Consider the following 26,020-nt stretch of genomic DNA (forward strand, 5'->3'; position numbering starts at 1 on the left):
ACACCCTCCTGTCTAGCATCAGAGTCTTGAACTCTGCAGCATCAAGGTCTTGAACTCTGCAGCATCAGGGTCTTGAGCTCTGCAGCATCAGGGTCTTGAGCTCTGCAGCATCAGGGTCTTGAGCTCTGCAGCATCAGGGTCTTGAACTCTGCAGCATCAGGGTCTTGAGCTCTGCAGCATCAGGGTCTTGAGCTCTGCAGCATCAGGGTCTTGAGCTCTGCAGTGTTGTTACAGTAGCTCCTCAGTCGCACCGCAGTGTGTCTATGTATCTACAATAAAATAAATGTTTCCTTTAGGTTGACTGAGGATTGCTTTTTCTTAGATGTTTTCCCATGGTGCCAGACAGGATTGTGTAACCCCTTACAAATTCAATGAATCCAGTAAAATAATTTTTTTCCTCCGGAACAGTATTTCTTATGACTAGTTCCATCTCATGCTATTGAACAGTCCTTCTACAGAGATATTGTAATCAGTTGTCTACTGTATGTCTTGTGTATCCTTTCAAGTCACTTCCCCTAGTACATTGCTTTGAAATATAACCACTAACACACGCACGCACGCACACACACACACACACACACACACACACACACACACACACACACACACACACACACACACACACACACACACACACACACACACACACACACACACACACACACACACACTCACTCTCTCTCGGTTTTCTCCCATCACCTCCTCAGTCACACAAGATCCAGTGTCTAATGTAGAACAATGGGCCGATACAGCTGTGTTGGTCACACTGTCCGGTGGCCTGTGGTCGGATCTGGTCCATGCTGGAGACTGGTGTCCACTGAGGGCTGCACTTGACCAGGCTGATCTCAGAACAGCTGTGTCTCAGCAAAAAGAACAATCCGTCTTTGGACCGGCCTTGGTTACGGAATGTCCCGGCCCAGCATCAGTGAATGGTGGTCACGTTGGGTCAAACAACCAGGGCAGGGAGCTAACGTTTGTAGCCACAGTGCCTGATTCATCCCGAGATTCATGTACCACTAGGGCTGAACAATATTGACAAGATAAATATAATTGTCATTGTTTTATGTAATATTGGGATTTAAACTGTGATTCATATCAAGGTTTTATTGTCATTCATTTTTCAAAACTTCAAAGCTGCTTTGTAAAAACAAAACAAACAAACAAAAACTAGATGTCAGTTTATAGGATTGACGGAGTTTGATTATGATGACAGCTTTCACCTATATTGTACTTGATTCATGGACAAAATAATTCTATGTTATTGTTTAAAAGTCCATGTACCCCTCTTACACAATTAATTGCAGCCTCTTCAATTTGGTAATTGCAGTAGTTCATGTTGCAATGACATTTATTATTTTATATTATTTATTTATGTATTTATTACTTATTTTTCAATGAATTGCTCAGCTCTACCAGATAGTAGACACATTTGACCACACCAGTGTTTGGCGGGTGCCTGGTGTACATAAATGGTGCAGTGCCCGTTCGGGGCGAGGCCACTGCTCAGAGCAGGCCCGTTCTGGAGAAAGGTGCTCATTCGATTGACTTCACACTCAACACTGTACTTCCTTGGGTCCTCAGCAATACGCCCGCCAAGTGTGAAGTGCATCGGATGAACGTTTCTCGGGATATGCAAAGGAGAGACAGTACAGAAATACTGTACAGAGATTCCAGGGATGTACATTATAGATAGGTAGGGCAGGCCCACTCTCTATGGTTAAATGAATCTTTAACTCACACTTATTATTGATAAGGACATGCTGCAATCTGCTGTATACTGTAAATGGGATTATAGGATAAGCTGAATATTATGTGATGCGCCACCCAATACTATTATGTTGGTGCCCTGTCTGGCTAAATAAGGCTTAGGTCCCCAGCCTAGCATGGAAAGTACTATGGATTCAAGCAACAAACTAAAATGTCAAACATCAGCATAATCCTTTAATAGCACAGGCTCAAGAGCACTGTTCACTCTGTCTATTTTGAGCCGTAGCCCAACACTAAATCATCAAAAAAAAATTACAAGAAGCCTGAAGAAGTTTTTTTCCCCCTGAAGTTACAAGTGGATGGTAAAACTGTGGTGTGTGTGTTTGTGTTTGCACTAGTGTTTGTACATCAAAGGGCAAGTTATTAGAAATAGGTTACTTTTTCCAGATGAGCCTGTTGGCAACAGCTGTGGTCGGCCGCAAGGAAATACGATGGAGAAATGCAAAAATATAGTATTACATTTATTTTTTGGTCCGAACAATTTTCACAGCTGACTAAAAATAGGTCAATTAGCAGGCTCATACACTTTTACATTGCATCAATGCTTCAGTTATATATTTTTGACTGGTTTAGCTTTTCACCCAGTACTGAAGTTGTTTGGAAAAGAAAATTCAATTTCAAAGTATGATCATATTTCATTTGTAGGGCTAACATGCATACTAGGTTTTTGTTTTAAGGGGGGAATAGACTGATTTACTGACTGACTCATATCCATGTGTCTGCCAGTATACCTCTCTATAATGTAGTGCTGCCCACTAGTGGCTATATGGAGGAACTTGCTCTCTGTACCCTCCACTTTGTCTTTCTTGCTCTCTGTTGTACTGAGGCTTAAATGTTTAATATTGCGTGACTATGATTGGACTCATGTGTGCACGTATGCAAACTATGCATGCAGTGAGAAACCGTTATTTTTGTTCACCGGACACAGTGGCTGATAGATTAGAGAATTCACCAGTAAGATCAGCCATATAATACACAGCAACAACCTTCAAAATTGTTGATTACCGCTGAGCAGAGAAACTTACCAGGCACACGCAAGAGTTTGTGTGTGTGTGTGTGTGTGTGTGTGTGTGTGTGTGTGTGTGTGTGTGTGTGTGTGTGTGTGTGTGTGTGTGTGTGTGTGTGTGTGTGTGTGTGTGTGTGTGTGCGCGCTCTCAGGACAGGTCTAGGTCAGAGGTCTTCAACAGGGGGTCTGCGACCCCTAGGGGGTCCGCGGAGGTACTGCAGGGGGTCCGCGAAATTGTTGTTTGATTAAACAATATTTTTGTTTTTAAAAACTTTAAAAAATATAGTTTTTCTTTCCAAAAATGTCAATTTGTCTTTAAACATAACATGACATATTTTAATAGCTTAGCATTGAATGCACAATAACATGGTATGTTTATACATATTTTGTAGAGAAAGGTCCTTTTGCACACCTACTGGGACAGGCGCGTAGGAGCAGGCAACCGTTTTTATACATATAAAACACAAATGTATACATAAATATACAATATATGTGGTTGCCCCCCCCACCCTACGAGGTAGGGGGTCCCTGCTCCATCACCCCATCAGTTTGGGGGTCCCTGACCTGAAAAGGTTGAAGACCCCTGGTCTAGGTGGTTGATCTGTCCAACAATTGTTGAATTGACCCAGTCAGGTTCCCCTGATTTATGCTCCCTTGTTTTTTCTCTTTCTCACACTCCCTCTCTCACATACACACTCACACTTCTCTCTCTCTAATTTATCTCTTATTTCCTTTTGCTCTGTCTCGCTCCCTAAGCTCTTATGTTTTATTTATTGCTAAAGTTATTTCGATAAAAAAACAAAAACATTCCTTCTTCTCATTCTCTCTTCTTCCTCCCATCCCCTCTGTTTTGCCTCTTTGTTTCTCTCTCTGTCCCAACATAAAGCAATGGTTCTGGCCTGTGTTGCTACTTTCTGCTGTAGTGATGTAGTCCAATATGGAAGACAGCCAACCCCTCGGTGCATGGGTTCGGGTTGCATGCTACTGACAAAAAATCCAATCAAATCATGTTGAGATGGACGCCTACCGAGGGTCTGCTTCTCTTCCAGTGGTTAGGAAATCAATTCAGCGTGATGTGATTTGTGTTGGAGAAAGTAGGCGTGTGCATTTGTTGCACAGAAAGGAAAAGAAAAATATGTTGTATATTTTACATACTATAGTATAGTTCATATTTGTGTTTCCAAATGTACAAAAGGTGACCCCAGTTATATTCTCAAGTAGGCCTGTGTTTTTGGCCAGTTTTCAATGTTTTCAAACGTAGGCATAAATGAAAAGTTTTTATTGTTGTATACCCGCTTAGATCCGTGGGATCGCACTGCGCTCCTCATGTGAATAGATCTCACATTTCAACTCTTGATGCCGGCGGTCGTGAGACGAGTCAGACTGCTCGTGCTCCCTCTACCTGAACGCTCACCTCTCACTCGCACCTCTCATTGAAAATTAATTACTAAGTGCATCAGTCGCTTCCCATGTGAAAAGGCCTTTACAATGCAACCTTATATTGTCAAACAGAATCTGTGTGGGTAGGCGAGATAGCAGAGCACACCGTTCATATTCAGAAATCAAAAGAGCTGTAAGATTTGTTTGCCAAAGATGACATCAAAATTCAGTCGTTTTGCATCACCCAGAGGGCGAGAGAGAGGCAGAGAGATAGTTTCTGCATTTTGGTGACTCTTATACAGAGCGGCTTATAGTGAGCAAACATATACTGTCGGTGTCAGCAACTTTGGCTGTCGCAGGAAACCAGGAATTGAACCTGTGACTTTTAAAAGTTGCAGTTCACACATCCAAACTTGGTCAGAAATATAAATGTTTGATATAAATGACAATAATGACCCTATCAAGTATCTATAAAGGAGTTTTATAGTACCTTGAACGTGGCCCTGTCTGTGCCCTCATTAACAATTCCAGGATCTATTAATTATGCCATTATGCCACGCCTGCAGGAACAACCCCTCATGAATATGCTAATGTAGCATGTCCTTGGAATCAACATGCAGAACCCACCCCCAAACAAAAAATATATATAAATAAATAAAATATATAATAATAATAATAATAATAAATAAATACATCTCGGTCACACAAGTTAATTGCAATGTAAATATTGTTACCTAGTTTTTCCATAATGTTACAATGTAGCCAGTGATAGAATAAAGGTTGTGTTCTGTGCAAACTTTAAGACGCGTGCCGTGTGTGTCTGAAGACTGTCATATGTTGTTGTTACATTGGCCACTGACTGAGCCTAGAAGCTCGGTTTAGACACAGCCGATCGGCTGTATTTGCCTCGGGATTCCGTTGTTCAAGGAAGCATAAATCTGCACGGCAATAAAGTGATAAAACTGTCGTTCTATTTACTACCTACCAATTCTGCTTCCTACCCTTGCTTTCATGTGGGTCTATTGTCCAATCAGAGGCTGAGTACAGCCATGCATTATGCAGAGCATTGCAGTTACGTCAGACGTTTGTCAGAGCCTTTGAAGAGGATGTGATTGGCGTGTCACAGATGACGTTAACGCAGTACCTGAATTTCATGTCACGTGCCACTCCTGCTTTCACTGAGAGGGCGGTCTTATGGCCAGGTTTGGAGGTAAAAATCCATATAGCGGTGCTAAAACACCAGGATTTTCATACATAAGCTTCAAAAACGTATTAAAAACAAAAAGAAAACATGATTTTGGGTGGAGTGCGTCTTTGAATTATAATAAATAATTTAAATCAAGGGTTTTCAATGTGTTTCAGGCCAAGGACCCTTAGCCGAGGGAGAGCAGGGACCCCCACTACATCATATATTGTATACAATTGTGTTGCATATCAAACGTTTTTATTCCATGCATCTTGATAAGAAGCTTTCAAAGCTAGCTCACCATATTTAGTGCCTATGTCTTGCCTCCAAATGATGGCTTCATAGATTAGTTTGACAGCACTATGTTGGATTAAAGCCTCACAATGTAACTTTTTTTGTCATGAAAAATCACACCCAGTGTGAAGTGGTCGGTGTGGTCACAGTGGTCATCACAGTGATGGAAGAAGTCATGGAAGAAAAGTAATATTGTGGACCAACCATTGTACACCCCTAACTTTAAAAAAAACATAAATGTGTTTTTTTAAAGTGCATAGTCCTATTTATAGGGCTATGCACATGTGTCATGTTTCACTAGCCAATCACAGTCCTGAATAGACTGTGATTGGCCAATCACGGTGCAGGGTTAGGGGGGTACAATGGTGGCCAATCACAGCGCAGGGTTGGGGGGGTGCAATCGAATGTTGATGTCCAAACCTCACATATAGGGGCGGTTTCACAGCCCAAAAATGGTCCAATCTGTATGCTAGAGTATGTTAATACAATATAACTTATACAATTGGGGTGGTTGTATTTTGTCTCCCTGCTGTTCTATTGAGACATTTAGATCGTGTCAAAGGTCTTGTCTCGCCTAGACACAGGATCTGACACGAATTTTGACCTGATGGTCAAGATTCAATTTATCCCCCGAGCAAGCAGGCCCACTCTATTTGCTCAATGGTAAAACATTCAGCACTTGCGCTGGAAACCGGGTTCAAATCCAGGGTAGAAGAGGAAAGTTACATAGTGTATTTTCAGACATTTAACATTTTTGGGGTGAAAAAAGTCCCTATCACACTTTTAGTCCAGTCTTTCTGGATTAAGAGCGTCTGCTAAATGCCTAAACTGTAAACTGTAAAAATGTGGTGCCCCCCTGTAGTAACTCTGAGGAACCCCTAGGGGTCCCGGACCCCCCCTGTTGAAGACCCCTGATTTAAATAACTTTAAATAACCATCATGTAGTTGGCTGCCCTTACCAACATTTGCGCGCCTCAAGGTGCAGAGAATTTGTGACACTGTGGAGACTAGCCATAGGGGCACGGCCAAGCATGTGGGGATAATATAAAGCAATGCTTTATATTTCCTATTTTACTGTGAGTCACAGATAGCTTAAATTCTTACCTGGGTTGACTTTTCCATACAAGAAATGTTGGGAGCGGAATGGAAGAGACGAGTAGAGCAGAAATGGCAGGCAGTGGGGTGGGAGATGGCGTTTGTGTGCATGTCAACCTGTCTTAGCATTTCCACATTCACTCACTCGTTTCTCTTTTATATTTACTCTGAGCGTGGCACACAGGTGTCAAAGAAAAGTCTACTGAGGCTCTGACCGTGAAGGTTTGAATGGGGTACACACGCACACGCGCACACACGCACGCACGCACACAGACACACTCACAGGGAGAGGCTTTTTAGCGTTGGTGTGTACTCCACTGTCAGAGAGCCAACAGCAGAGGCAGCAGTCAGGTTCTGAGTCTAAAAAGAGGAGACAGTCAGACCCAACACACACAGAGAGAGAGAGAGAGAGAGAGAGAGAGAGAGAGAGAGAGAGAGAGAGAGAGAGAGAGAGAGAGAGTGAGAGAGCACAGAAACATTGCTCTCTGGTCAACCAACAGGCTGGACTGGGAGGCAAAGGGATGGGAGGGATGTAAAAGAGGGAGAGAGAGAGAGCGGGGGGGTTGTCAGAGAGAAGCAAATAGATTCACAGGAGAGTGGAAGAGAGAGAGAGACAGAGGGAAAGCAGGAGGTGGAGAGAGGGAATGAGAGAGAGAGAGAGAGAGAGAAGAGAAGAGAAGAGAGAGGCATTGCCCGTGCAAAGAGAAGTGAGGACTCTATACATAGACAGCAATAAAGCCAGTCAGCTACAGCCAATACTGCACTGTAGGACCAATGTAGAGAGACATGCTGGACCTAACATGGGATCGCCGATGTTAATGTGGACTAAATGTGATTCAGCAACAGCCCACAAATTCAACTTGTTTGTGTTCAATGCGGGTCCTGGATCTGGAGGAAAGCCCGAACCTCATGGCAGGAGTGAAGGAGCCACTGGTGTGCGGAACTGACGAGGGACTCATTCTGTTCCGAAGCTGTGAAGACTAGGCGACGAAGTCAAGGGATTTAGTTGAAGATGCCACTTAAGTCAACATGGGATTGATTTCATCTCTTACCTGGCACAGAAGACTTGGCTATTAGGCACTAATTTCAAAGCTAAACCTGTAAGGACTCATCAGCCGAAGGTGAGCGAAGGGGAAAAAGTGATCAGTATGTGGCCAACAACCTAAGTATGGTGTAAATGTGTAGAAAAAATGAGAACCAGCTCAAGGATTATTCTGCTACTCTAGATTAGATTTCTATCATCACAAAACACCATGCCTCGCTTTGCATTCGGACTGAAAGAGTGTGGTATCCGATCGAGAAAGGTCTTGACGCAATCTCTGATCTATGGTGTTTGAGGCCTGTCATGCGCCCCCTCAGAGAGAGGAGTTGCGATCAGCTGCCCTAAAGGATGATGGATACCCAGCATATGCTGTAAAAGGATGGAACCTCAAACCAGATCCACCTGAAGGATTACAAATAAACCTAGACTCAGGGTTCCTGGGTCCGATGCCTCTGTTTATCGCTGGACACCCTGTTGAGCCTAGCTTCTACATTGTGTGCCGTCGTTGCCCACCATGCTGCGAGCAGAGACGGCGTGTAGGTGACCAAAGCTCTCGGATGCTGGGGCAACTACCCTTGGCTCCCATGCAGGTGTGAGTGTGTGTGTGTGTGTGTGTGTGTGTGTATGTGTATAGAGTACACGTACATGTGGGCGTCGGTGCTATGTTGAGTGTGTCGGGCGTTGCACCGGCTCCGTCGGGTCATGAGTGGTGTTTCCGTTGTTCGGTGGGTGTGGACTGCAGCGATCCGGAGCCCCGCTGCATCTGGCTCGCTGTGTTGCAAGGTGTGCCGTCCCGCCCCTCACCCCTGGTGACCCCCATCGCCTCTCCCAGAAGACGGGGGCCCCGGAGGCTTATGCAACATCACCGCCTTTACTGGGTAAGAGGGGGATATAACAAGAATTCAAAGTGATGATAATGCTTTCACAGCAAAAAAAATTATAAACTCCTTTTAACTTCTAAAAGGTCTTATACCCAAATGGCAACTTTTCTTTTTACATCCTTTAGCCTAAATATTAAACTACTTGTTAGAATGGATATTCTTTTGCAGTGCTAATTTCCTGGCATCAGTCCAGTGTCCAATACCAGCATCAGCTTGTGCATAGTTAGATTGACTGGTCTAAAAACAGCCATTGCCGTCAACAGTCTTGAGAGTCTCTGCCATCATCCCCCTCCTAGGCCTAACTGATCTGATGACAGCAGACAGGTATATATATCCTCTGAGATGCATCTTCCGCCATCTTACTTCAACCTTTCGCGTCTGCTTCGATCAGCGTAGGTGACGAGAGAAAGACGTGATTGTTGACTCAACTGTACGGTACCTCTCCTTCCCGCTGGTGTGATGTAAACCAGTGGTTCTCAAACTTTTTAATCTCACAACTCGTCGGGTGTACAAATGTCCTGTAGGACCCCACCTTGAGAATCACAGATGTAAACCATTAAACAAAACTCACAATGTAATACTCCACGGTTGCTTTGAGGGTTTTATATGTTCTTACCCAATGATCTCATGCATCTATCAACGTCTTTCCGCTTCATTTTGCAACCTACACATTCACAGTGACTCATGCATTGTTTTTAGCTGCATGACTGACCTGCCTGTAACATTTCGTTAGCCCCATGAAAAAATACTTCAACCTCCTTTATGAGTTGGGCTATTTTCATAGCCCTGTGGGTACCATTCAAAACACGCGTCATTTTAAATGAAAAGGTTTCTCTTCAACGATTTTGCTGATCTAGATTTGTTGTGGTCGTTTAGAAGAGTGGGCCTTGCTTGCCAGGATGCTCATCTGCAAGTAGAGTGAGACTGATTGAGAGTGAGATAGATTCAACACTTGCTGTCTTCATTCAGTTATCGTGTGTGTGTGTGTGTGTGTGTGTGTGTGTGTGTGTGTGTGTGTGTGTGTGTATTTTTGTATATTGATATAATATTTATGATGACGCTTAACACTTTCACACGCACGCGTTTGTGTGCACAGTATGTGTTGCTTTGTTTCTGCCTACTGTAGGTATTATATAATGGATTGCAAAAGAAGCATGCTGACTGCAGTAGCTAAAGGGAGCTCTCACCACTTTTGTGTGTGTGTGTGTGTGTGTGTGTGTGTGTGTGTGTGTGTGTATCTCTCTGTTACAGAGACACACATGCGCGCACAGTACACACACATACAGAGAGTATGTGTGTGTGGCTGCACATGTGTGTCTGTGTAACAGAGAGAGAGAGAGAATTCAATGACTGTACTCTGTACTGTATGTGTTCTTGTTGTGTCATCTTCGCAAGTGATTTGGCATTTGGTTAGTTGGTATGTTTGTTTACATGCTTTCAGTGGCGTGTGTGTGTGGCTGCCTGCAATATTCAACTGTGCATCAGAAATCATTGTCTCCGCCAGGCTGGACGGCTGAAGGCCAGAAACAATGTTTCTGTCCGTCCGTGTGTGTGTGTCTGTGAACTGCTAATCTCTGGCACCATTGGACCGATTGGTCAAAACACACTTTTTGCTACTACTATCTCTGTGGTCACATGATCAAGATGTATCAGTCCGATTTTTCTGATTCCATTCCAATTGGCTATGACTGCCTTCCAAATGTTGTGGGCTCTCGGTAGGCAACCCAGCCCGGCGGAGACCTGCGCTCCGAGGAGTGCACTTCTCTTGTTCAATTTGTTTTCAGACTGTGTGTGTGTATGTTAGGGATGAATGATATAGGAACTAGAATGGTTTGCTCAGTGGAGCAGAGAATCTCTTTAATATTAATGTCCAAATATGGAGTTCCACACAGCAAGTATGGAGTTCCACACAGCTGGGAAAGACTGGTTCGGTGGATTATGAATTCACAGAATGTGAAAAATATTCACTTTTCAGTCCGGGAATAAGTACAATAGTACATGTCTACATTTGTATTAAAAAAGGAAAGGGAAAAACACAGTACTAACACTTTATTTTTAGTTTTGAGTTCCTTGGCCAACTGGCAGCGTGCACAAGAAAGTTGATGCTGATCAGTGTAGTGGCTTGCGAGATTACGCACGCACGCACGCACGCACGCACGCACGCACGCACGCACGCACGCACGCACGCACGCACGCACGCACGCACGCACGCACGCACGCACGCACGCACGCACGCACGCACGCACGCACGCACGCACGCACGCACGCACGCACGCACGCACGCACACACACACACACACACACACACACACACACACACACACACACACACACACACACACACACACACACACACACACACACACACACACACACACACACACACACACACACACACACACACACACACACACACAGAGAGAGAGAGGGGGGTGAAAACACAATCTGAACATAATGATTTCAGAGGGTGAATTAGGCCTAAGGCATTTCAATACTCTGACTCAACATGACACCTCTGTGAACACAGAATATGTGTGGAAAACAGTTACCAAGAAGTCATTCAATCGTTATTATTCATCAGATGGACTTTTTAGACCATTTTAGTCATAACAATTTTGAACAGTGTTATTTTGTCACATTTGTTTTGAGTACAATGCGACTGATTGACCCAATTTGTCTTAGCTATCCTTGCTGAAATTAGCTATCCTGTCTGAAGGGTGCTGTAGGGTAATGTACCACAAGTAAGACGCGCGAACGCGGTAAGCGAACGCAAAAAAAGAAAAAAAAGAATGAAAAAAAATATTTTAAAAAAAGTAACCAATAATTTTTTTTTTTTTTTTTTTTTTAAATCTGCGTTAAAAGGAGCATCTTAGAAAAATACAAATTCCCCAAAAAAAAACGTGGAATAATTTTTGAACAATTCAACAAAGTGTTTGAAGTGCCTGTTTCACCCACTTCCGGGGGGCGGAGCCAAAATCCGAGCCCGATGTATTTGTTCGTAGACCCCCACTTAGGGGGGGTAGAAAAAGTTTGGGAGCGATTCGGGCACTTTTCATTTAACATGGGGTTTCAATGGGGAGTTTTTAGGAGCCTTCTCCGGGGCGTGGCTTCCGGGGGAAGGGGCGGGCTTAAACGCAACCTTGACAGGTGTGTTCAGTTTTCAAAGACCTTTCATTTGATGTATGGTACGTCTAAATTGGACATTTACTTATCTCAGAGGAGCTGCACACAGGCAGTGCACACAGGCAGTGCACACGGAGACACAGAGACACAGAGACACAACCCAAGCAGGGTTACATAGTAAGCTCCACTTGGTCGGAGGCGCGGCTTCGCCGCGCCTCCTCCCGCGTTCGCAATAACTGTAGTAAGGTCATTAAAGGGATATTTCACTTTCAAATAAAATAAACATTAAAATAAATATTTTTAAAAAATGAAAAAAGGTTATGGCAAAATCACGGCCCCCTCACACATTAGTAGGACACTCTAATGCGTGAGGGGGCCGTGATTTTTCCATTACTTTTTTCATTTATTTTTAATATATTTTTTAAATGTTTATTTTATTTGAAAGTGAAATATCCCTTTAAAGATACAGAATGATAGTGGAGCAATGGAAAAAACACTATATGTGTGTGTTATGGGCTGCTAAGCCTATAGCTGTGCTATGCTTGGACCTGGTAGAATTTAGGGCAGTGTGTAAAAGTGAGACGCTGGCATTGTTGGCATTTCGCACCAGAGAGAGAGGGAGCGAGAGAGGGGGTGGGGGTGAGTGAGTAGAGTTGTCAGCATATCTCACACTCAAGCTTTTGTTTACATACACTTGCATGTGAAATGTCAGGTGAAAGAAGATGAGTAATTTTAATATGGAGTCATCCCATTTCCCAACCCACACTTTCCCATCCCACACAGGATTTTTATGGGGCATACCTCTGTTAGTGATGTACAGCATGCATACTTCCATATGTGCCTGGTTGTAATGCAGGTGGAGTGTTGCTGTGTAAGTGAGTGAAAACACGCACGCATGCACGCACACACGCACGCACACACACACACACACACACACACACACACACACACACACACACACACACACACACACACACACACACACACACACACACACACACACACACACACACACACACACAGTGGTACGGTACATTTGTCAGATGTGATGAAACGGAGGAACGTTCTGGGGTTATTTTCAGGGTGTTCCTGAACCCATGCCTAATATCCTCGGTAGAATAACATCCAGTCTTTGTTTTTTATTTAGGCAGGGTTCATGGGTGCTACAGCACTTCCAGCTGAGGCCAATATTTCCAACAACATTATCTAATGATATGCAAGGAAATCAGTCATATTCACCCCGTCTGGCTGGCTGGGACTGAGTTATGTTTTATGAGATGTTTGTTTTCGTTAGATGTTTGTTAGTCTTGTTTTTTTTGTCATGTCTGTAGCATTACATATATGACTATATTGTTGTCTTATTGTAATCACATTAACGTGTGAAAATGTTGAATTGATTTGCTTCCGCCCTGGAAAGTATGTGTCCCCTCCCTGATGCTGGAGCTATTCTTGGAGCTGAAGGCTTCCCTGAATCGCTGCCTACACCAGGCGGCTCTACAATCCACTTCCTGCCTCGAGAGAGACTCACACTTCCTGTTGTTCTTGTAAGGTTTTAGGGCCTGGGTCAGGTCACCAACTGGCTGAGTAGTTATGTTGTGTGTGTGTGTGTGTGTGTGTGTGTGTGTGTGTGTGTGTGTGTGTGTGTGTGTGTGTGTGTGTGTGTGTGTGTGTGTGTGTGTGTGTGTGTGTGTGTGTGTGTGTGTGTGTGTGTGTGTGTGTGTGTGTGTGTGTGTGTGTGTGTGTGTGTGTGTGTTGCATACGCGTGCATGTACGCGTCTGTTTCCATCAGAGAGAGCACGTGTGAGATGTACCTGACAGATTTGAGACAGTATACCATGCATAATGATGATGATGATGTGTGCATGGGGACGTTTATAGCTTATACTGTAGGTGAAGCCAGGCAGGGGTTGACACTAACGGTTGCCCGACTGCCCGTGGCAAACATGAAACATTCGGGCAAGTGGAGTTTGCTTTCAGGTGCATTCCATCTTCATTAAATATTCTAGGCTATTTATAAACAACAATGCTACCGTTTTACACTCATTTGCACTCATTCTGGTTTTTCAAAGTGACTGTCACCACTCGGCAGTTATCGATTGGATTTAACATTTTATAATGGAAAATGTACTTTTCGGGCAAGTGGGCATGGCCTTTGGGCAAGTAGAACACGACCTGTACTTGCCCGACAGGCAAGTGCCTCTGAGACCTTAGTGTCAACGCCTGCCAGGGCATTGTGGGTGTGAATAGGAACAGAGCTGTTTGTTCTCTCTATAGGAAGTTGCTACTTGTTTTGGATGGAACCTACTGTATATCTTGGGAGTGGACTGTCCGAGGATGCAATCTGTCTCAATAGCAAAACCTTAGTGGATGGAGTGTCCATACCAGACTAGAAAAACATATATATGATGTGTCGGATAATCTATTTAATTAAAAATAATAATGTAATTTTTACACATAGTCAAGATCCAACTTTTTTTTTTTGTCACATGTGTAGTTAAATGTTTTCTGTGGCAGATTCTGCCAGTCTGTGCTAGCAATGTCCAACATAATAATAAAAACAATAAAGACCTAGGAACAATAGTTAATAAGATTATAATACAAGTATTAAGCATTAATAACCTTATACTGTAGGTGTGCAAAAACACCTATACGGTTATGTCAATATCAGACATTTAGAATTTGGAATTGCATCTTCCCTGGAATACTGAGGTAGGATGACTGTAGGATGTGTTGCAGCCAGAGGGAAATGTAGCCTACAGAAAATATAATATACATATATTGATGTTGAATTGATAACGTTCATTAGTTCTCCAGTTTTTGTCTAGTCATCTTAAAATACAGGTTTTCTGTATAAAGACTAAAGTTTATTTCCATATTTGTGCATTCTTAGTGACTGTGCATGTCTGAAGTGCAGGGCTGAGCATTGACTCACCCGCATCCTACATCCTGTTATACTTTCTGTGAAGGTGTGTGCCCCCTTGACCGTGTATTGTTCACAACATTTTCCAGGTGTCTGTTTATAAGACCTAGTAAGTTCTTTTTGTTCTATAAAGGTTATTAATAGCCAGACCTGTATATATTTTTAACTCTGCCATTGTTGGATTGAGGCAATACATTTGATTATGGGTGAGGTTGTTAAAGAAAATAGAGCTTCCTTCTGAGAGAGAGAGAGGAAGTTACTGCTAAATTCCTGACATTGGTGGAATTCTACTTAGGTGGGGTTGGATTGAGTTCTTACCCTGCTCTCTTCCACCCGTGTGAGAATGCTGTTCGTTGACTAGTACTACAGTTATTGCATTCAACTCACATGTGTCGTCCAAGCTTGTTACCAATCTCAGAAATCTTGGACTCAATGCCACCCCATGTAACTGAATCCTGGATTTCCTGACAGACAGACCCCAGGTGGTGCAGACTGGCACCAGCACCGCCTCCACACTGACTCGCGGCTCGCTGCACTGCCACTGGAGCCCCCCAAGGGCGACTGTGTGGCCACACACGTCATTATAAAGTTTGAGGACAACACCGCCATTATCAGCCTGATTACAGACAATGATGAGATGGCTTACAGACAGGAAATGAGAACCCTGACTTTGTGGTGTCAGGATAACAACCTCCATCTTGTCATCAGCAAAACAAAACAGACCATCTTGGGCTATAGGAGGCTACAGGGAGCAACCCGCCCCCCCCCCTCACATCAACAAGACTGCAGTGGGGAGAGCGAGCAGCTTCAAGTTCCTCTGGGTTCACATCAGCAATGACCTAGGCTGGCCACACACTGTAGTTTGTGTGAAGGTGCATGCTAATGTGACGTGCTCAGCTGCATCACGTTCACACAAAGTTGAACACGATGGCTGTCACTAGCTTAGCATATTAGTTGATCCATATATGTACATAATATACGTATGTCCCTCTGTCTGTCCATCTGTAATGACGCAATACACTATCATCAGAACACAAGACCATCAAACTTCATATATTAGATGAAAGGGAGCCTACTGCCGGGCCTCAGCCAAACGAAGGCAAGCCCAGTGCATCACAGGAGCAGGACAACACTGCAATTATAGAGAATACACTGGAGCAGCTCGGACAATTGAAGCCTCTTTTGATGATTTTCATGATTACATTTTTTTAATAAAATCTATACTTTTTGTACTTAGCACCTTAATAAAAGAGGCTTCAATTGTCCGAGCTGCTCCAGTGTCTTCAGTACAATTCATACTCAACTCAATATTGGACATATGGTGCAATCTGGTGCTCAAAGGTCAAGGACACTGGGGCACGCCGGTAGCTGACCAGATAGTGTGTCGACCACCTAATTGCAGCATATCTTCCCCCTCTCTGCCCTCACTCAACTTCCTGTCTCTCTGAGTCCGCACTGTCCTGCCTCAATAAAGGCAAAAGAAAATCTGCCTAAAAATAATCTTCAAAAACTAGCCAAGCAGCCACATAGCTCAACTATGTACACCTCTAGGTTCTTCTTGTTTTAACCCAATTAACCTGCTCCATCTTCTTTCCTGACAGACCAAAAAGCGGAGAGATGGCATGGTGTCGTCCAATGAGAACAGGCGCCGGCCTCTGTCGTCGGGTGAAGTGGAGGGCATGGCATGGCATGGTCCTCGAACCGTGTTCCTCCAGAAGAACTCGCAGGGATTCGGTTTCACACTGCGCCACTTCATCGTTTACCCGCCCGAGTCGTCCCTCCACACCAACATCAAGGTAAACATAGGGGTCATCACTAGAATGTCGTAGGGCAAAAAAAACATTTGATAAATAAAAAGGGTCTGGAGTTCTCGGAAGTTCAAAAAAGTATAATAAAGGTGCTCTTTGGTTGGGGACTGAAAAAAACAAGGCACTCTTCTGGTGTAAAAAGCCTTTATTGATGTGGTTATTTCATTATGGAATTTAATTAAAAAAACTGGGATAACCGACGCGTAGCGGCCCCACGGCCTTCTCCAGGGTACCCAATTGAGTGTCTTTGGGTGAGCCCAAAACTCAACTAAAGCACAGACTTTAGCAGTAACCTTTATCAGTGATATCTGTGCGGGTGAACCTGATGTAAACATGAGTGAATTCATCTCCATACTGGATCCCAGACAGTCTGTTGGGTCTGAAGTTCAGACAGACATAGCAAATATAAGGCTGTTAGGCCTGTCGGGGCTAACAGCTATTTTCATTAAATATTCTGCAGCCTAGTTGTTTCTCTGCCCTCCCTTTTAGTTATCTCACTTTGTGAGATGTTTTACATACATAATGAAGAAGGTTTTAGAGTGAATTCTAATACAGCTCAAACACATACACTGCACACACACACACACACACACACACACACACACACACACACACACACTCACTCACTCACTCACTCACTCACTCACTCACTCACTCACTCACTCACTCACTCACTCACTCACTCACTCACACACGCACACGCACACGCACACGCACACACCATCTAGTAATGGACACTAGATGATCAGCCCTTTAAACTAATCTTATGTAATGAGCCATGCTACAGCTAATCTGATAAGCTAACCTTTTGTAGCTGCAGGGTTAAACCTGTACCAGCTGACAGGGTCATGAGCTTAAAGGGCGATTCCACATCTTTGAGCCACAAAAGTGCAGCCCCAGCACGTTCCAAGAGACTTTGATGTTGAACTTACACTAGACGTTGTTGATCAGTTTTATTGTTTGAGATTTGATGTCTAATGGGTTGGTAAAACAACAATAAATACATAGATAAATAAATAAATAAATAAAGTTACATTTTGGAAAGTAACTGCCACTGTGGCTTATAAACAAAATATATTTTCTATGATCATTTCTTTTACTTTGTATAACCCTGTTATGAACGTCTTACTCATTTCATTTGTAATGCGTGTCCATCCTTGGGACCCACAACCACACAGACCTCTGGGTATTGCAGTTTTCTCTCTCCAACCAGCCTGTACAGTAGCTGGTGTTGTGGTCTATGTCACGATCCCTGGATGGCCAAAGGCCCAGGTCTTTGTCTGGACAAGTCAGGATGGAATGAGCTAGGTCAGCGAAGCCTCAAAGCCCCTCATCTAGGTCCAGTCAGTCAGACAGTCTGTCTGTCAGTCAGTCAGTCAGTCAGTCAGTCAGTTGGTCAGACAGTCCGTTAGCCAAGCCAGCGGTATGGTTGCTCAGCAACCCCCCAAACTGTCCAGTCAGCTCGGGCTGTTCTGACATGTTTCTGGGGGGAAATGTGTGTGTGTTATCAGTGTTGAGTAAGCTGCTGGAAAGTGTTGTTAGCTACGCCACTGGTTCTCCATGCGGGGTCCAGGGATCCCCACGGGTTCTTGAGGAGATTCCAGGGGAACCGGGTCCCCAGCTAAATGATGAATGGTTAGAAACCAAATGGACCCTTGTGGGCCTGTAACTCAGAGAGTATACAAATGGAAACAAATAGCCCGGTTAGGGTTTTGTACACTCTCAGAGTTAAATTAACACAGAGGATTTTACAGTAAAGATTGGGGTCCCAGAGATAAAAATCATATCAAATGGGGGTCCATGGCATAATGCATAATCAAACTGGGGGTCCTTCAAATTGAAAAGCTTGAGAATCACTGAGCTAAGCTAGCAGTTACTGTACTTTAAATGAAGCTTCACTACAGTGTACATTACAAGCTAAGCTACAGAAACATAGAAAAATAAGTTTACTACATCAAAGCTTTTTTTCCCCCCAACATTGAACCAACTTCATTTCAAGTCAATGCTGTCTCGGGGATCAATAAAACTGTCTGACAAACAGAGGCAGGCAAAACAAGTTCAGTTCAATGATTTATTAAACAATAAGCAGCCGCTGTCACTGCTCCAAAATCAATTTGGCAAAATGAAAGAAAAGAAAGTGCTCCACATAATAACAAAAAGCAGGTGCTGTGTGTGTGTGTGTGTGTGTGTGTGTGTGTGTGTGTGTGTGTGGGGGGGGGGGTGGGGGTGTGTGTGTGTGTGTGTGTGTGTGTGTGTGTGTGTGTGTGTGTGTGTGTGTGTGTGTGTGTGTGTGTGTGTGTGTGTGTGTGTGTGTGTGTGTGTGTGTGTGTGTGTGTGTGTGTGTGTGTGTGTGTGTGTGTGTGTGATAATGGATTTTATTTCTAATGCACTTTACATTTGTGAAAATCTCGTGCTACATCTAAGTGCTACATAAAAAGAATCATCACACCACTAAGAAACTGAACAAAACATTTAAAGCATGAGGGCATAAAGCCTAGAGGTAAGACCAGAGTAGCTAAAAAGGTAGGTCTTTAGTCCTCTCTTAAAGGAATCAACCGACTGTGGTGCTCTCAGGTGGGCAGGGAGGGCATTCCATAGTTCGGGGGCTTGGTCTTGGGGGTTATGAGGAGGTTAGCGTTTGAAGAGCGGAGTTTGCGAGTCGAGGGTTGTGGGGAGAGTTGCCGTGGATGCACTGATGAGTTAACAGGGATATCTTGTATTCGGTCCGGGAAGAGACAGGAAGCCAGTGGAATGAACGGAGGATGGGTGTGATGTGTTTGTGTCTGCACACTCTCATCAGGATCCTAGCAGCACTGTTCTGGATATACTGGAGCTTTTAAAGGCTTTTGCTAGGTATCCCGATAAGAAGTGTGTTACAGTAGTCCAACCTGGAACATTTGCAGGGCAAACTGTCAGTTAAATCGAAACTCAATAACTCAATGCAAACCACAATAGCAAAATAATATGCTTGCTTTAACAATTTGGCAAAAACTGGTCCTCTAAATAAAAGTTGGTGGGTGTGCGTGTGTGTTATGAATCAGTTGCAACTTTATTTAGTTTAAATTACATTCATATTCTTGGGATTGTGTCCTTATTATCAGGCATAGGTGTTGTAGATATTAGTGCTAGTTTCTCTGAGCTCATAAACGCCACCCTGTGGTCTTGTTTTCCACTACAAGTCTGCTCTACACTGTTCTGTTTCTCACACAGGATGAAGAGAACGGAAACGACACTGGGAAAGGTGAGTGTCCTTGGTTTCACCCAAGTCATTGCCTGGCATACCACTTTCAATACATCTACAGTATATACAATACTGCCTTCAAGGCAAGCCATTGTTACCAGGTTCCAGGAATAAAATGAGGATTTGTCTCTTCACTCATACCAGATAGAAAGGAACTGCTTAATTCTGTTTAGGATGTCATTATGCTTTTCAATTGTTTCCATCTCTAGATGAATACATAATATTCCTAATATAAATAACCAATGGCAGATCTGTTGTTTAATTTATGTGATGAATGGGCACTGTGTGTTTACTGTCTGTTTTATGCACCGCTTTGCATGAAGGCCATATCCCCTTTGGGGCTAATGAAGATATTTTACTGTCTATTCTGTTCTATGATTAACGAATGCCCAGGATATGCATGGTGTGTGCGTTTGTTTGTTTGTTAGTAACTAGGTGTGGTTCACCAAATTTGGTTTCTGCTCATATTTTCCTTTCAGGAAATGTTGTTGGCTCAGTATTGATGAACATTTACAGTAAGAATAGGGACTGAATCATTAGACATTGGTGTGTGTTTGCGTGTGTGTGTTGTAGCAGGTTGCCAGAGGTCTCGTCTGGAGCCAATGGACACCATCTTTGTAAAGAGTGTCAGGGACCATGGTCCTGCCCACCAAGCTGGACTGTGTACAGGTAAGACAGATCTACATGTGCGCACACACACACACGCACGCACGCACGCACACGCACACGCACACACACACACACATGCTTCACACTCCTTCTCCTGTGTGTGTGTGTACTCAAGGAGACAGGCTGGTGAAGGTGAATGGAGAGAGTATTCTAGGAAAAACCTACTCTCAGGTGATCACGCTCATCCAAAACAGGTGGGTAAAGTCTCATTACATTATATCAGTGGTTCTTCAACCCTCAGGGTTCCTTGATTGGAGTTCCGAATGGACATGTTACGAGTCCATCCGGTTACATTTGTACACTCTCAGAGTTATGAGCCTTGGGTTTTACCTTGGGTAAAAAGAAAATAGTTTTTATTACATTACTTTGTTGAATGCTTTATTCTGAATGGTCAATCGTCTTTTCTCAATAGCAGACTGCTGTTCTCATTAACAGAACATTGCTCTGCCTCTGTTTACATTGCATACAATTTGTAAGCTAATAAAATATTTGTAAAATCAGTATTTTGTATCAATTATTGACTTTGCTCGTAAGTAGCCGTGTAATAAGCAGGTTAATACATAGTGAGGCAGTCAGTATTAGACAATAAAGCCTGCCTCACTGTATATTATCCCCAGTTAATATGACCATTTCTCTAATCTCTTTCTGCAGTGAGAATGCTCTGGAACTCTCCATTATGCCAAAAGATGATGACGTGTTGCAGTTGGTAAGTGTGAGTATTGGATTTCTTCTTCTTTCTTTCCTTATCCCTCTTTCCACATTGTTATAGACCTTTGTCAAAAACATGGCTAAAGTACTTAATTCTGTTTTGTCTTAGTAGGGTATAATCTTTTTCAGATTGCCCACAATGTTAAGAAGCCAACTTTCTGTCTCCTCCAAGTGATCATGTATGTTGTGTTTCAATATACAGTAGCTGATAATAGATTCCATTGATATATCTTTCTGTTTCTGAGAACTGCACAACTTTATAAAAAAAGAAAGAATATTATTTGATTGAGGGTAACAATCTGTTTGACAACAACAAAAAAGAAGGATACACCAATGACCTATTATGGTAACGGAAATGCTATCTTACTAAGTCGAAAGCCGAATTAAGTACGTCGGCAATGTTTAGGAAAACGGCCTATTGTGTATAATGAGGCCATTTAGTTGAAACATCAGATCCAAATGTAAAGGCATGCTGCATGTTGAATCTGTTTGGCTGTCTCCTCTGACTTGTCCATTGCTTCTTGGTTTCCCATCCCTGTCTTTCTTCCTTTTTACATGTGGGCATGTGGCTCTCTCCTCAGGCATACTCTCAGGACGCCTACCTGAGAGGCAATGAGCCATACATGGGAGAGGCCCAGAACCTTCCTGAGCCACCGCCACCCTGCTACCCTTTCTCCAAGCCCAGCTCTGCTGCTCCCCAGCCCGGCCACAACCACCAAAGCCCTGTGGACAACTGGCATTGCCGACCCAGCGCTTCCCTCGCCACATCCCCGCTGGACAACCGCTCCACTGGACTCCACGTCACCCCGACCTCCGGCTGGCCCGGGGGTCACGAGGAGGAGGAGGACAGTGGCAACCATTTTGCCTCGTCAGGACGGCACCGCCGTCGCTCCTCATCCGCCGTGAGTGCGCTGGACTTCCATTTCGCCAACCACAATGCTGCCGTCGCCTCAGCGACCCTGCCCACGCCACGGAAGAGTAGCCTGCCGGTCTCGTCCCGCGCGCACACAGATGCCCTCTGCCACCAGGCACTATCAGACTGGTACTACAGCCAGGCAGAGGCGGCCGAGCACATGTCCCCTCGCCACCGAAGTGTATCTCAGGACCGATTGGCCGAGCTGGGGCTGGGGTTGGCGCTCGGCCCGAAGGCTGCCCGTGGAATATCCGCTGATCAGCGGAATCGAGAGACCCTCCTTTTCCACCACCAGGCAGCAGCTGCCTCCCACGGCCACGACTCCTATTGGCTGGGAGGGTGGGGAGGCATGTCCGGGCCAGGAAGCAGGTCATGCTCAGAGAGCTTGCTGGCGGCCTACGCCGATTACGAACACAGCTATGGCCGCTCGGTGGAAACCCTAGCGGAGGCCTCTGCGCTGGTCTCACAGCCTCCCTCGCAGCCTCCCTCGCAGCCTCTCTTGCAAGCGACAAAAGTTGGTGAGGAAAAAGACCGGAGAGGCTCTAACGGCCAGCATCACCAGACCGTGGTTGTGTCCCCTCTGGTGGCCAATGTCACAGCGCCTCCCAGTGGGAGGCAGAGTGGACAGCAGGTAGCCGAGCCCCAGGCCAGGAGGGTGAAAGAAGACGAGCTGGTGGGCTACAAGAGCTACAGTCCGTCCTTCTGCCGCAAGGCTGACCACATCCTCCAGCAGGCGCACTCCTTCAGGGAACCCGGCTTCAGTGGCACGCATCTCCCCTGGAACGCCAGTAGCAAAAGCAGCCCCACAGACAGCGAAGGAGGGATCGCGCCCCGGCCCCAGTCCACCCCAGCCCTGCTCACATCAGAGGAGGAGAGGGAGGCGGTTTCCCCTGTCCCCTTCAACCAAGATGTAATCCTGAGGCAAAAGCCGCCCTCGGGACGGCGTACAACCATCCACGCCCTTCGGCACCCCAACTACGCGGCGACTGTGGACTCGCATGAGCCCCCCGCTTTAATGCCATCTTCTGGGACTGTCGAAACCCTGTCCCCTGTCTCCGGGGGTCCGAGCATCAACCGCAGGGCCAATGGTAGCCTGGCACCACACACACATGACTCCCTGTCCTCTATTCCCTTCATAGGTTAGTGCCCTCCTCTCACTTGCACCTACAGTATAACCTTTGTGAGTCTGTGCTATGTACTCTATGCCCTCATGTATGTCATGCATACAACATTTGGTTGATGTATTTACAGTGAGTGTTATTTTGTGTATCCATAGCCAATGTTTATGTGTAACTTAAGGAAATACATTGCCGATTTCAAACTTAAATCCCTTTGTTCTGATTGATAATATAGTGTGGCAAAAAAATATGTCTTCTGTGTATGTCTATGTGAAATGTTGACATGGCAAAACAATGACGTCAAATGCATCGTTTTACACCATTGGACGCTTTTGACGAATGTTTCGCGACATCAACATTTCTTGATTTTTGCCACACTATTGCAGATTATCGAGCTCCTCACATCAGAATAATAAGATTTAGGTTGAAAATCATTGGAAGTTTCCATTTAAATAATAAAGAAACTCAACCCCTGTTATCCCCACTCACTTTTGGACCCCCCCCCCCCCCTACCACCAACACCACCACCCCCACCCCCACCCCCCAACCCTCCCAACACATTTGACCTCCACGACCCGCAGATGAACCCAGCAGCCCTACTGTTGACCGGCGGGCCCGCCACGTGCCTGCCAGCGCTGTGGTGTCCTCCACCTCCAGTGCCCAGTCCTCGACTGTGGCCGCCCTCCCTTCCGCTACCGTCACCCCCACCCAAACCTCCTCCTCCTCCCCCTTTGTCCAACTCCGTTTTCAGGAATGCAGTGAGTGACACTTAACCGTCTCGTATCCACTCTCACCTCCATACTCCAAAACTCCCTGCCTCATCAACCTCAAACGTAAAGGGATACAGTGACATTTTAGTATGCAAGAGTTCTATTCCAACACACAATTTATTTTCTCCATTTTGTTAAACAAGGACTTAAAGTCCGAAATTCTCATTTAAGTTGGTTACTGTCCTGGAGAAAGGAAGATAATTTTACTTAATACATTTGCATAACTGGGCAGACACATTGTATGAACAAAGTTCCCTTTGTTTTGTTTCTCTAAAAGTGGCTTGCTAGTATTGTTCCCTTCATTTGAGCCACAGATTTAAAATGTCAGTGTATTCCTTTTAATATACATTTAACACCATAATCCCTCTCTCTGCTCATGTCTTGTCTCATATTCATCACTCACACTCCATAGCAAAGCATCCTTCATTTTGTTGTTAAAATTCACTCACATTTTGATCTATAAAAATTTCAATAACACAGTAGTCTTGTACAGTATATCGTCGCTGTCGGGTGGAAACCTTTATGTCCAAAACCGTTATTATTAGTTTTTACAAAGAATCAGTGAAAATAGCCGATCTACAGGCTCACACCTACAAGCTCACAACTCATCGCGTTGCGTTGTGAGCTTTTAGATCTGCTATTTTCACAACTTTTGTGGGACACTCTTGTAAGTAGGGCATTAATTTAAGAAAAAAACATAAAAGGTTGAATTATGGAGATACAAAGTTTCTGCCCGACAGCAACGATATATTATATAGTTTATGTCTATGTTTTACCCTTACCTCCTCTTGTTTTTCTTTCTTCAATACTTTTGGCTCGTTCAGGTAGTATCAAGGGTCGCCGTTCTTCCTACCTGCTGGCCATCACCACGGAGCGCTCCAAGTCATGTGATGAGGGTCTCAACTCATTCAGGGAAGAAGGACGTGTCTTTGCGTAAGTTTGGACTGGACTTCAGTATCAGTTCAATATTTATTTTGCAGGTTTGTCAGAGGGGAGATTGACCACATGAACCATAGGCGTCCCACTTCTGAGCTTGTCATAATAGGGGAACAATTGACAAAAATAGCAGATCTACAAGAAAGAGATTTGGTGTAGAGGGAGAAAAGGAGTGTATCAAGTATAGACCACAGGGTGAGGCCAACGAAGTACAGGGTTTAAGTCGTTTCTATCTTCCTATCTAGTTTAATAGTTTAATATCTTAAAAGATCACAAATTCTCACAATGTTCTCGCAGTCAAGACAATTATAGTATGTAACATTCGGGTCCATAGAGTTCTTCAAAGGAGTATGGATTTTTTTTATACTGAAACAATCCATACTCTGATGAAGATGCATCAAAGTGGTGATGATCCACCAAAAACATTAGATTCTATAAATGATTTTCTAGACGGTAAGAGCAGTGTGCAGGAATCTTTTCATCTTTAAATTTTAATTTAATTTATTATTTAAGTTTAATTTGAGTTATTTTGAGATGCGAGATATGGATTGAATGTCCCCTACTTGTGTGCAAAATGCTGCCTTAAATACAAACTTTATTTTGTTAACTTTGTCTTGTTAACTTTGTCTCTTCTTCACAGGAGATTGCCAAAAAGGGTCAAGAGCTTTTTCACTGATGGGGTGAGTCCACATAGCATTGATTATCTCATGTTAAACCTTCATCATGCCGTCAACTTGCCACATGAATCATGCAATATCATCCATGAAGAAAGTATTATTTTCCCTCAGTGTTAATTTAGGCCTGAGAGTGTAAACATGCACCCAAATGGACATTTAACATATTTACTGTGTGCTTCAGTCTCTGGAGAGCCTGCGGGTCCAAGAGGAGGCCAGGTCAAAGCGTCACTCCACCTCTGAACTGGGCACCATTACTTTCAGTGACGTTCGTAAAGAGGGCTGGCTGCACTACAAACAGATCCTCACAGAGAAGGGCAAGGTAACATGCACAGTGCACACATGTGTAGTGTTAGCCAGTACCTCTCGTACAAACGTATCCTTACAGAGAAGGGAAAGGTAACACGCACACATGTATAGTGTTAGCTAGTACCTTCTGATACAAACATATCCAGAGAAGGGCAACGTACTGCAACACACATACTGTAC

At 44.2% G+C, this 26,020-nt stretch overlaps 1 protein-coding gene across 8 annotated transcripts in view; it reads left to right on the forward strand.

Annotated features, from left to right (window-relative positions):
* The window catches only part of LOC308105508 (rho GTPase-activating protein 23-like), a 63,078-nt gene that overhangs the window by 24,854 nt on the left and 12,204 nt on the right, over positions 1–26,020 (forward strand). For 4 of the 8 annotated variants that reach the window (XM_080456278.1, XM_080456279.1, XM_080456273.1 and 1 more), the window contains exons 2-11: positions 16,296–16,490; positions 19,713–19,743; positions 20,317–20,412; positions 20,528–20,606; positions 21,064–21,124; positions 21,702–23,172; positions 23,733–23,909; positions 24,746–24,854; positions 25,498–25,537; positions 25,716–25,853. In XM_080456278.1, the coding sequence (XP_080312404.1) occupies positions 16,296–16,490; positions 19,713–19,743; positions 20,317–20,412; positions 20,528–20,606; positions 21,064–21,124; positions 21,702–23,172; positions 23,733–23,909; positions 24,746–24,854; positions 25,498–25,537; positions 25,716–25,853 (2,397 nt within the window). The remainder of the gene's footprint in view (positions 1–16,295; positions 16,491–19,712; positions 19,744–20,316; positions 20,413–20,527; positions 20,607–21,063; positions 21,125–21,701; positions 23,173–23,732; positions 23,910–24,745; positions 24,855–25,497; positions 25,538–25,715; positions 25,854–26,020) is intronic. The other 4 variants (XM_080456275.1, XM_080456274.1, XM_080456276.1 and 1 more) reach the window with 4 other exon arrangements.

This window comes from Gymnoscopelus braueri (genome assembly GCF_963280865.1).
Source record: "Gymnoscopelus braueri genome assembly, chromosome: 17".
NCBI classification, from domain to species: Eukaryota; Metazoa; Chordata; class Actinopteri; order Myctophiformes; family Myctophidae; genus Gymnoscopelus; species Gymnoscopelus braueri.